This window comes from Dipodomys spectabilis, unplaced genomic scaffold (assembly GCF_019054845.1).
Source record: "Dipodomys spectabilis isolate Male_0828 unplaced genomic scaffold, ASM1905484v1 ptg000190l, whole genome shotgun sequence".
Taxonomy (NCBI): Eukaryota; Metazoa; Chordata; class Mammalia; order Rodentia; family Heteromyidae; genus Dipodomys; species Dipodomys spectabilis.
This window is the reverse complement of record NW_024870867.1, coordinates 1,615,798-1,629,513: the sequence shown is the minus strand read 5'-3', so window position 1 is coordinate 1,629,513 and position 13,716 is coordinate 1,615,798. Positions and strand designations below refer to the sequence as shown.

At 32.5% G+C, this 13,716-nt stretch overlaps 1 protein-coding gene across 6 annotated transcripts in view; it reads left to right on the top strand.

Annotated features, from left to right (window-relative positions):
- Positions 1–13,716, top strand: part of Dgkb (diacylglycerol kinase beta) — a 547,855-nt gene that overhangs the window by 167,818 nt on the left and 366,321 nt on the right. For all 6 annotated transcript variants that reach the window (XM_042695805.1, XM_042695804.1, XM_042695803.1 and 3 more), the window contains 2 exons: positions 385–501; positions 10,527–10,600. In XM_042695805.1, the coding sequence (XP_042551739.1) occupies positions 385–501; positions 10,527–10,600 (191 nt within the window). The remainder of the gene's footprint in view (positions 1–384; positions 502–10,526; positions 10,601–13,716) is intronic.

The following is a 13,716-nucleotide window of genomic DNA, read 5'->3' as shown; positions in this document are numbered from 1 at the left end:
ATTTTAATCATGCAACTATCATATATTTATTGAGCCAGTTGAAAGGAATATCATTTTTCTTGTTCAGTAAAAATTATATATTAAGAATCTGAGACAAGTTTAGAACTATGAGTACAGTCATAATATTCAATGAATATATGTGCCTAAGAAACTAGGAAAATTGAGGGGATGGGTGAGGCTGGGAGAATGAGATTGATGGAAATGATGGCATTGTTGAAGTTTTTTTTTTGGCATTCCTAAACTAATATTGAATCAAAACCCCTTTGCCCAACTATTTATAGCTAAAAATTAACAAAATTAAAAGAAAACAAAATTTATTGGTCTCTTCTTTTAAACATATTGTTTTAGCTTAAATTTTTTTTACAAACATTATTTTTCTTTTAGGAAAGACAATCAACAGTGAAAAAGGAAAAGGGTAGTTCTCAGCAGCCAAACAAAGTGACTGATAAGAACAAAATGCAGAGAGCCAACTCTGTCACAGTGGATGGACAAGGCCTTCAGGTAAAATTACTACTTAAATCTACATTTTAGTAGTTTTCCTTTGTGTTACTTTTATAATCTGAGAAAGGCATATGTTCAGTTATTAACACATTTATTTAACGTTTATATTAGCTCTTTAGACCGTTTCAGAAAGATCATTATTAATTTATCAAGATGTCTGTCTCACAGTTGATTGACAGAGTGACATTTTGGTTAGATTAATTATTTATGGTGCTAAATCTATTTAGACTTAAATTGGCAAAAAATATCATTTGTCAATCTGAAAGTTTTTGCAAATCATTCCTAAATATACATACATATTACATACCTATATGTTAGTTATTCATACATTAGTCTCTCCATAAATACTCTTTCTTTCTTTTTTCCTTCTTTTGAAGAATTGCTTTGATTGTAAAGAAAAATAGAAATGAACTCTAGTTGGGTAGATAAATAATGATAATGAAGTATTTATTAGAATTTATATCTTTCAAAGTTTTAAATAGTATTTGAAACTGTACATATTTCCAGGTACACAAAAATCACTGAAATCATTTTTCTACTCTTTAAAATCCTGTAATTATTGCTGTGATTTCTGATATTAAAATACCATCCTTCCATTTTCACTTTGGGCTGTTTTATACATTGAATGTTTTGTACTTATTTGCCTATATTTCTAATTTACTATGAAAAAGTCAACAAAATTGACTTAATATTTGGATTTGTGTACTGACTTTATTTTTCTAACTGTACTTTTATTCAAATTGAAATTTTTTTCCATGAAGAGCATGTTTCAATATAGGAATATGTTTCAATATGTTTCTTTTACCTGTGATACCATGGATTTTGTCCTTTGTATTTCTTAATCTGAAAACACAAGTGCACACAATTTATGTCTATGAATGCTTCTTCATTGTCTTGAATATTTCATCAAAATTTTAATCAAGAATTAGATACATATAGTAAGAAAATTTATTTTAACCTAACCAAAAACATTGCAAATAAGAAATCTTCATGAGTTACTGTGAAAGATAATTCTGAAATATAAGACTATTTTAAATGTATATAATTCAATTATGAAAGACTATAACAGGCTATAATTTTGGGAAGTCATATATTTAGTAATCTCATTGAAGATTTCAAATAACGAAATCTGATAGTAAAAATTATGTTACTAAGTGCTCTTGTAAAAAATTTTTAGTGAAAATAAATCAACATTTGAATTTAAAAAGCAACTTAACATTGAACGGTTTAAATGGCTAATGATTTTGGTTTCTAGAAACCAAATAAGGAAAGACTAATTTTGAAATCCACATATATCTACGAATGTGAAAGTATATATTTCTCACTATGGAAAGGAGGAAATTTTCATTTGTTAGTGCTTAGTACAACCCAAGTAGTGTGGTATTATTTTACACATATTTCACCAACCCAGTAAACATGGAATTCAATGACTTATTATCCACATTTCCAACATAACCATTTTGATAATCAAAAGTAAATTAACTCCTCCACCCCATACCAGCAGTCAGTAGGAAAGTCAATGATTGAATGAGGCCTTTCTTATTTAGGTGGTATGTATTTTATTCCTGTGGTAAAAAGTCTCTTAAATTCAGAAATTTGATCATCCTTTTTTAATATAATTTGAGCTAAAATTATATATTTATTAGTTCAAGAGACTATAACTTTTATAATCTTAGTTAAGATTTACATAATATTTATTTTTTTCAAAGTTCAAAACTATTTTTATTTTAATACATTCAGAGTACTTTTATAACTTGAAACTCACATTAAACTATATATTTGATTTTCATTTATACACAAAAGTAATCTGAAATAATTCACCTTGTTATTTATCAATTATGCAGATTTAAAGCCATAGATAATTAACAATATTTCTGAATGTATGGATCTCTATAGACAACAATTTTTGTAACTTTTTTGCTGAAGGAAAATGTCAGATAAGATTGTCAGTAGGCAAAATGTAGACATCAAGAATAGCAAAAGAACAGCAAATAAATAAAACTGTAATTACCAATGTAACTTTTTGAGTTTTTATAAGTTGGTATGTTATCATGTGCAAAATTCAGATTCATCTCAGAATAGATGTCCCTAGGTAGAGAAAAGGAATAAAAGTTTGGATAGCTATTTCATGCAAAATAGAAAACAAATTGCATTGTAGTTACCAATTGTAAAATGGTAAAATAAATGTTTTTTAATCAAATAAGGCAAAAAAATCTATCAAATATTAAATTTCATATGAAGTTTAAAAATCTAGATAATGGAAAACAATAGATTGCAGTCCAGTTTGCATCTAACTCTGTGACAGAAGATCTACACTGTTTAAAGAAGACTATTAATCATAGTTAAGCACATTCATCTTGCTTCTTTCCAGCTAACCAGTATAATGATCAGGATTATTATTTCTAATTAGAGGAAGTAATAGATCATGTATAACCTTAGGATGAGTCTCATTAATTAACCCAAGTCCTAGGGGATTTCAAATAGCAGTAGTTAGGTACTCTGTCTTTGTCAGCACTCACACCAGAGGTATACACTTAATATATATAACCAAATGTAATTGAAACTACAATTCTTTAACATACAACTGATATATAGATACAGCTTGTTTTTTATATGTGGACAAATAAAAGGAAAAACAAAACTTTTACATAAACTGTATTATATTAAATTAGTTGTCTAAATATTCTTCTATGTTTCCAGATAAAAGTATCATTGGATAACTGAGGAATCTAATTTGCAATATGGTTAATTCAAGTTCTTTACATGTGGTATATAAAACTGTATCATTGCCTCCTGTCCTAAAATTGCTTTTCCCTATTGCTATTTCTTATTTTCTTATGTTTGTAAACACCAACAGTATAAACCAAACATACATGCACTATGCATAACTGCACAGTATGTTTGTGAACTCATTTCCTTTGTTAACTGATGTGTGTCGATGTGTGTATACCTTGTTCTCTCAGTACCCTCAGTCCTGTTGACTCTTTCAGAGCCAAACATCATCATCATCATCATTATTATCTTTCTCTCCCTAAATTCAGAGTTAGGCTCTGTAATGTTAGATCATAAATGATGCTACATAAAAGAACTATGTAAGCTATATGTCTGAGCTGAGATGTGGAGTCTTCTGTAATGAAGTAAAATATTCAAGAGATACCTGAATTAATCAGTAGAATGAGGGAAGCAGTTGCCCACATGGCTAAGTCAGGATGGATAACTCAAAAATGTATGTGAAAGGTCTAGAATGGACAAGACTTACATGAATGCAATAGATTGACAAGTCAGAATAAGTAGAACAAAATGTAGAGATGTAACAGGAGGTAGATACTATGAAACTGGAGAGATTGAAAGTAACTTTAGCTTTTGTTGTGCATAAGATGGCAAGAAGAGGAGGAGGTTACACAGAGAAATGATGAGTTGAATTATATTTTAAAAGATATACTCTTATTAATACTAGATTGTTGGATAAGGAAATGTCAGGGGATAACTACAACAATTACCTTAAGCTTGTATGATAGAAGCCTTTTGTAATGCAAGGAAAGTAGAGTGGAGCAGTGTTTAAGGACAGAACCAGAAGATATGCCAATACATTGCCAATGCATTACAGTTGTGTAAAATTAAAGAAGGACATCACCAAGGCGGCTGACCCATTGACTGAGATGGTGAAGTTTGGGTGAATACGGTTTGAATTTTTTTTTTTGATGTTAGGAATCCAGAGAAAGCTACAAACTAGGGTGATCAACATGTGGATCTAACTTAGGGAGAACAACAGATAAAATTTGGCAGTAATAGACATGTTGATGATACTTTAAAATGTCAGAAAATTTCAATAACGTAAGTTTTATATACATACATATATACATAGATGCATTTATGCACACTATATATAAACTCATTATATTTATAATATATGTAAACCTATGGTACATGTATATAACTGTGTTATTGAATTGGATATATGTGTGCACATATACACATTTAAGTATATGTATACACACATATGTATGCATATATACATATATATGCATGCATGTATATATACATGCATATGTATACAATACATATATAGTGCAGTAATTGAAATCAAATCCACAATTAGTATCTCACTAATGTCACACTCTTTAAATTCACTATATTAAATTATACCAGTGTATGAATAAATAAAACTTCACAAGTCCAGTTATACTCAGCAAAGAAGAGAATCTGTTATGGCTTCTCTCTTTCTGGAAAGTACTTTAAACCCAATTTATAGTATTTCTTCAAGATTCAAAGTACAACAGGACAAAGGGTGAACCAATTCAGCAGTAAAACTCACTAGATACTATGTTGTAATGAACTATAGAAGTTTTGGGGGAGGAATGTAGGGAGGAGACAAACTGGAAGAAAGTGAGGGAGGGGCTGACATAGTTCAAAAGGAAATGTACTCATCACCTGACATGTTACTGTCACCCCTTTGCACAGAACTTGTACAATAGAATTTTTAAAAATAAAGTACTACAAGTACTACAAAATATTCTTTGAACTGTTCTTCCCTTCATCCATATAATAGTCTTTGTTATACTGGTTTACCCTATTTCAAAAGGTTTTGTTGTTGTTGTTGATTTGTGTGTGTGTGTGTGTGTGTGTGTGTGTGTGCCAATACTGGGGCTTGAACTCAGGGCCCAGACATTGTCCCTTAGTTATTTGGCTCAAAGCTGATTGACTGAACATAAGGTTTGAATGAACTTTTCTGCCCACCTCAGTCATTAGATCTCAGCATCTGAGTAGCTGTAATTACAGATATGAGCAGCCAGTGCCCAGTACCTTTTATGTGTGTTTGTGTCATCCTGGTGCTTGAACTCGGGTGCTAGATGCTGTCTCTGAGCTTTTTTTGCTCAAGGCTAGTGCTCTACCACTAAAGCTACAGGTCCACTTCTGGCTTTTTTTGTTGTTGTTGTTATTTTAGAGATAACAGTCTCACAGACTTTCCTGCTTGGACTAGCTTTGAACCATGATCTTCAGATCTCAGCCTCCAGACTAGCTAAGATGTGAAAAACACCAGCACTCATTCCAGTTTAATACTTTAAAAAAATCTATCTTGGGCTGGGAAGGTGTCTCAGTGGTAGAGCACTTTCCTTGCATGTCTGAGGCCCTGGGTTCGATTCCTCAGCACCACATAAGCAAAAAGAAAAAAGCCGGAAGTGGCGCTGTGGCTCAAGTGGTAGAGCGCTAGCCTTGAGCTGAAGAGCTGAGGGACAGCGCCCAGGCCCAGAGTTCAGGCCCCACGACTGGACCCAAAAACAAAACAAAACAATCTATCTTGAGAAGACACAAATTGTGTAAAGTGCCTCAAACACAGAGGTGAAGTGATGGTGGATTGAGAATTAGCTCAGGGTCATTCCTTACTTCCAGGAGATCATATTAGATTTCATCTGATATACTTTGTTGTTCCATTTTCAGATTGTCTGAAATTCCGAAAGAATATGAAGTTCTAAGAAAGATCAAGTTTTAGGCTGACAAAATATTCTATGTATTTCTTTTTCTCCTTTTGTTTACTATTTCATAAAAGACTGTAACACAAGAAGGTACAGTATTTTAGGTTGACAGTTCATCCGTTTTCGGAATAAATGAGTTTTGTAGTATGATTTGAAATTTTCATATAAGAATAAAATTATAGATTCACACGCTAAAGGATATGTTACATGCAATACTAGAAAGAATACAACACTCTTACCTGGCTTACTTCCCCCATTCCACGTGTTTTACCACTGTCCCAACAATGTATATTAAGCAAAAGAATTAGACCAGGAACATATTAATTAACTGAGTCTGAAGACAGTATTGAGTATGTGTGCCTTTCCTATGGGAAGACAGTGCTAAAATAAATGGAACTGATAAATTTTAATTTTGGTAACTTTCTTTCAGGTGGTTCAAGGGAAAAGTTCTTTGTATAGTGCTTGCACCTGCTCTGTGAAGTTGAAATTCTTTCAAAAAATAAAATATCAATGAAAAAAATTTAAAAACACAAATGAGGTATTTTCATAAAATTTTATTCACCAAATCTTAATTATATTAGTATCAGAAACTAAGAAAATAGTTGCTTTTTTTCCTCTGATCAATAGGTATTCAAGCACAATACAGGAAAGGAAGTTTTACCTGATTGACCTCCGGAAACTATTATCTGGAATCAAAAAGAGTACATAGCTGAAATGTTTTCCTTTATTGTACACTATTAAAGTTACAAAAAGATTGACTGGGAAAATGAGTATTCCCATTAAATAATTACAGTACCATAATGTAAAATAAAGATATTAAGATTACTCAAAGGATTTAATATGTTTATTATTTTCCCCAAGGCAATAGACATATCAATATGCTTGATGAAGAATAATGTAAATCTCTATAGCTGATCCCATTATTATCCAAGTCTGAGCCTGTGGAACTTTGGTTTCATTCAAACCACTTTCATTTAGGTTTTGTAAATATAACAATGCCTTATTAAAATAGCCATTAAGTTTTGTGTCATGTAAATGAAGTCCGGATAAGGTCTCAGAGTCAAAGACAATTCCAAGTTTTTATGAGGACTGGTACCCCAACCTTGGGAGTCTTCAATGTTATTCATTTAAATGGGCTACTCCTCCTTATAATCTCCAGAGCCCATGCTGGTATCAGGAAGAACGGAAGAAGCTTTGTTTATGCCGTATAAAGGTATATGACGAGTTGTCCTACAACATATCCACATTTGAGTAGTTGGACTCAAATGAAGTTATCCTATAAAGTAGGTGGTTTAAAAAAGAGGCATTTATTTCTCAGTTCTAGAAGCTGTGGAGTCCAAGATCAAGGAACATTCTGGGTGATTCATTCTAAGGTTTCTTCTTTTAGCTTGTAAAATACCCACCATTTAACTATGTGTATAGATGACCATTTTTCTCTCTCTCTGTGGAGGAGATAGGAGAAGAGAGAGAGAGACAGAGAAAGACAGAGACAGAAAGAGACAGGGAAAGAATGAGAGAGAGAGAAGAGCTTCCAATATATCTCCCACATTAAACATAGATACATTTTAAAGCTTTTTATTTGTATTCATTTATGCTCTTGCCCAACAAGACACCAAAGTTACAAATTCTTTTTTATTTTTTAATTATTCATTTACTTTGGTGTTACTATAGAGATATACAGATGATATACTTGTGTCAGGTAATAAGTACATTTCTTCTCGTACAGTGTCATCTGTTCCCTCCTTCTCTCCCATTCCCTCCCTCCCATCTCCACCCATGAGTTGTATAGTTCACTTTCAGCAATGTCCAGCGCGCTCCACTAATGCACTGTTTGACCCTTTTCCTTCTGATTCTGTGCCTTCTTAAAGCTCATCAAAAGACCTATGAGGAACAGCAAGCAGGTTCCAAAATACAGATTTGATAGGAAGGAGGGAATAAGCTTTCTATATTACTCTATACCTAGAGTTTCTTTACTTGCGGAAAAGGAGAATGTGACAGTTGAGATCCAATGGCAAATTCTGCCACTAAGATATTGCTGCATGTTTCAGACTACTACTGAACTCAGTAGTTGTTTATTTTTAACTTGTCAGACTTGCAAATGACTATGTACTACCGCAGGTCTTTGGCTTTCAAAATGAGAATTCTGTCTCTGGTTGGCACCCAGATTTATTCCATGAGTTGGGCCTTCTTTTTATAGTTTCAAAGGTTAGTATGATTTTAAAACTTATTGAGTGAGCATAGGAAATCATGACAGATTTGCCTGAATTCTGATATTTGTAATCCAAACACTACTATGTATGCATTGAAGCCCCTCCCTGAGTCTCGTTTAAATTTCTTTACTTAATCACTTATCACCTCTTAAATGTCAATTTTATTACATATTACATGGTTTACATTAGATCAAGTGCCCATGGTCACAAATCTATCATACCCAATGATACTTTCATATTGGCTAACTTTATATACCTGATTTGTGATAATAGGCTATGTAAAGAGATGTTGCTAAATGACTTTTATTATTCTTCATTCTACATCTTAAGGACCTGGCTTCATTACTTGTGATATTATTTTTCCAAGATCTTTAAGGCCCCTGCTAATTTTGTAGGTCATTTGATTTATCCCTCCAACTAATTAGACTCTATATTATTTTGTGATACTTCACAGACTACAATATGTTTTAGTGAGATGTTTATTTGTTCCTAATAATACAGAGTTTAGAGTAATATTGGTATAGTGATGATTGCTTTATTTGATAAATTATAATGATGCTTTTTAGCATTCCATACATAAATATCCCTGAAATAAATTTCAAAAAATATTTCCAAAAGACCCAAATATCAAACCCTGGGTGACGCTGTATGTCATCTCATACAGTGAGGTATAGTGACTTTGAGGAAAAATGGAAAAATGAGAAACAAATATAATCATGAGAATTTAGGCTCAGATTTAATACTTTGCTCAGAAACCATTTGCCTAGATATTCACACACCAACTTATAAACAAAGAATAACAGTTCACATTAATATAAACTATCAAATAGATTATACATATCAGTATTACTTTTTGCATGTGATATATTAAGGAGTTCCAATTTTACAATAGGAAGAGTAACCAGGGAAATTGGGGAGTAGTAGTCTTTAATTACAGATATTTTTTATGACAACGCATTTGATTTTTCAGTGGGTGAAGAGATCAGGCCTTACTCACATAACACAATGATGGCAGGGTAGTAGATGACTGATATGCATTAATTGTTGGATGCATTTGGTTCAGCAGAGAGATAGGATGTTTCTGCTGAGTGTTCTCCATCTTACACTTCTTATTCCTGATACAAAGGCAAATTTAGGAAGAATAACTCTTTGCTTTTTACCAAAGGAACTAAAACAGAGACAATGATACATTGCAATGAGAGGCAAATGAGAACAGTAGAAAAGTGAGCTATATCATATTCCACCTTCTTGTTTGTTTAATGTGATTTTTTAAAACATTTTTGAACTGTTGTCACTTAACTTAAGATTTTGAGGACATTTCCTTAGTAGAATATATTATCTTATTATTTAAACGGACAAGAAGGAAGGTCACATGTGGTAAAATTGTTTTCTATTATCCAATTAAATAATTATGTACACTTTCTAGGGGGAAAATATCATTGTATAATGGATACTGGCAATCTATTTTTAAAGAGCAGATGTATCTAAAACTGTTTACCTTAAAATTTAGAGAGTGTCAGCATCAGCATAAAATTTTTATAGTAAAGTATTTTTTAATACTTATGTCAGGTACTATTTAGCTAGGATGCATGTAGCGATATGTGTTTGTGTATGTTTAACTTAAATGATATATATATATATATATATATATATATATATATCTTTCAAATAATCTGCCATACCTTCATTTCAAAATAGGTAAAATATAAGAATTATTTACCACTCTTGCTAAAATATGTGATATATTGCCACACTTCCTGCTTTCTTTCCTTTTATGGCAATGAAAGTTAGTGGAGGTCCATGACAAATGCTATGTGAATAGATAGCATTCAATTCTTTTCCAGTGAGGAAAAAGCAATACTTAACAAATTATTGTTTAGAAAATTAACCTGAAAACTTAGCACTCTAAGAAAGTAGCAAAGATAGTCTGCAGAGAGAGACTTTTAGGTTGAGACAAGTCCCACACATTATTTTTGTGTCTAGTTCACAAACTAGGCCACAATGTTCTACTTTGAGAATAATCTTTATAAACAAAAGCTTTTGTGTAATTGCAAATTGTTCTTCACTTCCTCTCCTCCACATTCTCCTCCACAGTCTGTTTTATTCTGTCTAACCTACCGACCATTGTCACTTCCGTTTTCATCTCCTTACCATTACAAATCTCATCCAAATCTCCTCTTTGTGTACAAGTGATGACCCTATTGGTGCACACTGCAGAAATGTACAGTCAAATTTCTGAAGCCAAGAACCGGTGCTTTATGATGTGAAAATAACAAAGACTCTTATTCATATACCATATGCCTAGTAATTTGTCTATATATCCAACTTTTCTTTTTTCTAGATCACTCCTATTCCTGGTACTCACCCACTTTTAGTCTTTGTGAACCCCAAAAGTGGTGGGAAGCAAGGAGAACGGTATGATTTTAAATATCTATTTTTGTATTATAATTATAAAATAAAAATTAAATTTGTGAAGTAAAATTATCTAAAATGCTACTCACTTTTGGTCATTTTCATATGATGCTAGAACCTGTATATAATATACTGGTATCTTTTTTCTTGTAGTTGAAAATCTTAATATAAGGTTTTTGTATTTTTTCTACCACACCTCTCACCCCTAGTAATAATGAAGATATTTGAATAAACCTGGCTTCGTAGATACTATAAAATGAAATTTAGATGTCTAAATGGTCAACAAGATGACTTTTGGTAAAACATAACACAGTACCAGAAGACAGATTTATATCTATTTGCTAGGTAGAATATACTATAGCGATTTTCTGTGTATGTGTTTTAGGGTGCATCATGCCATATTTCCTAGTGAAGCTCTGTACCTTTTATTTGAATAATAATGAGTTGAATTACCATCTAACTCAGGAACACAAAATTTTGTTATTATAATAGATTAAGGATTTAATAATTTTTAACACCACAATCAGGAAGTCACCACATTGAAGAATAAATTGTCTTACTAACGAAGAAAGTTTAACCAAAAGGTAGCTGGACCTGCCTCACTGCTATGTAGATGTATTTCCCTAATTCCAATCAAAAATAACCCAACAGATCAAAGCACTCACACAAAAACATTGCATGTAAAACAAAATTCCTTAGTGATTTAGCAAAGAAAAAAAATTAAAATGTTTTCATGATTAGTTTGTAAATGTTTCTCCTATTCCATAGATATCTATTCTTTGGTTCTTCTGTGGTGAAGCTATTTAGTTTGATGCAATCTCTTTTGCTAATAAAATCATTCAATAGATAACAGAAAAAGCATTTGACTAAATTCGCCATTGCTTCATCACAAATTAGATATAGGAGGATCACACCTATACAGCTTTCTACACACTCTTTTATATTTATATGAATTCCATAGCGAGCATCCTACAATGAGGGTTAAAGCTAAGGACTTTCTAAGATCTGGAAGAAGTCAAGCATGCCCATTTTCACTACTTTAATTCAACACACTACAGAAAATCCTATGCAGAGCTGTCAGAAAAGTAATCACATTTATAATAGCTACTAAAACAACTAGAGACAAATTAAACCCATTGATCTCTACAGTAAAAATTAAGAAATATCTATGAAAAGAAACTGAAAAGGACTTCTAAACAAGAAGACACTCATGGAACTAGAATTAGATATAGGCATACATGTAGATTAATGGAACAGAAAAGAGTTTAGGAATATACTCTCACTTTACAGCCAAATAATTTTCAACAGAGCTACTAACAGCATGCATTAAAAAAAAGAGCAGTATTGTAAATACATGATGGTGGAAACACTGATGCATATGCAAAATAATAAACTATATTTATCATCCAGTTATAAAAAACTGAAAACAAATTAAAAACTTAAATGTCAAAAACTTAAAAACTACAAAATAAGTTGAAGAGAAAACAGAGAAAGAAATGGGACATTGGAATAAACAAAAATTTTCTAGACAAGACTCCCAAAAGCACAGGGGAAAAAACCCCAAAGTACATGTATCTTTCTTTTTACAAAAAGTAAACTTTTCACAGTGATTTAGGCAAGAGTTAAAATTGCCGTGGACACCAATGACAAATGGAGTTTTAATGGAATCAAAATTAAAAGTGAAATTTCAAAGGAAAATGCATTGCTCTCAATTATGATAGCATAAATCATGTAAAATAACTGAATATCTTCCTTCCCATTATTCTAGTATATATTTTCTCTAACTTTAAAAAAATCAGTTAGAGAGACACTGAAGTCATAAGGAAATTAAATTTAATAGGCAGAGAGTAGCTAATTTGAGGGCTTCTGGTTTCTGAGTAACTTGTGTTTCATCCTCTACACAGACTGAAATCATTCAAAGCCAAAGGAAATGTAAATATATTTTAAAAGAGTTGTAGTAGGAATGTAAGTATAAACTTTCCTCCACAGGAGGCACCTTTAACAATGAGATTTCATATACTGTTTTCCTTTTAAATTTTTTGGACTTATTGGCTTAGATATGCCAAATGCATTGCACAAAGCAACAGAATTGTATATTTCCACCAGTTTTCCATAATAGCCAAATGTGTGGAAATGTTCACATATCCATTCAGAAATCGCCCCGTTAGGCCAACCCAGAGTGTGATGGGTACTGTGGTAAGACATATAAGGCACAAGGGTATGGGGGTAAGGCAGTACACAGATACATTATGATATCATATGCTAAAGAAGAAATGTTAAAAGTGCTTGTAGAAGTTGGGGAGCAAAAACACCTATGAAATGTGGGGAGTCTTTAAAGAAGAACTACCTTGCTTATTGGTTGTTACATTGGGAGATGTTCACCAGATGAAGGAGAAAGACAGATTCATGGCCATAGAGTTAATTCAGAAGGTTTTTCCCCAGGTTAAAGTCTAGCAGGAGAGACAAAGATTACCTATGTCCATCTCAGAAAGATGTCTTTCCTGTAACCGTTCCACCATGACTACACTTACACATCAGTGAAGGATGGACCTGGATTGCTAATAATTTGGTAGAGCTGCCAGCTATGGTGACACATCCCGGAAAAAAAATCTTAGAATCTGAACGGTGGAGGCAGGAGGAATGAGAGTTCTAGGCCAGTCTGGTTTCCATAATGAGACATTGTCTTAAAAAATCAAGAGAAGAATCATGTACTGTTGGTGAGAGGAGCTGGTGCCTGAACTCATGGAGTGAGTAGGAATACCATCACGGACAGGCATTTCTCCCACAGGAGAACGGGATTGTCCCCGAAAGGGGTTCATGTACCAGGAAAAGAACCATTGAGAATGATATTCTTTAAATTTTTCCTTGAGATAATAGGTCATGTAATAAGTCAAGACCTAGAATGTGTATTTAGGGTCAGGTAATGTTGTGAGCTTAGAGTTTCTGTGAGTAAACATCATATCAATAGGTGTAAAATACATATACTAGACTGTCTAGATGGATACTCATACTGATCCCTAAAAAAACAAGAGCATCCTTTCACTTTAATATTTCTTTCTGAGAATTACAACCATAAGAATATCTGTGTGCTTGCAACTATTCCTGTCTCATTTGTTATA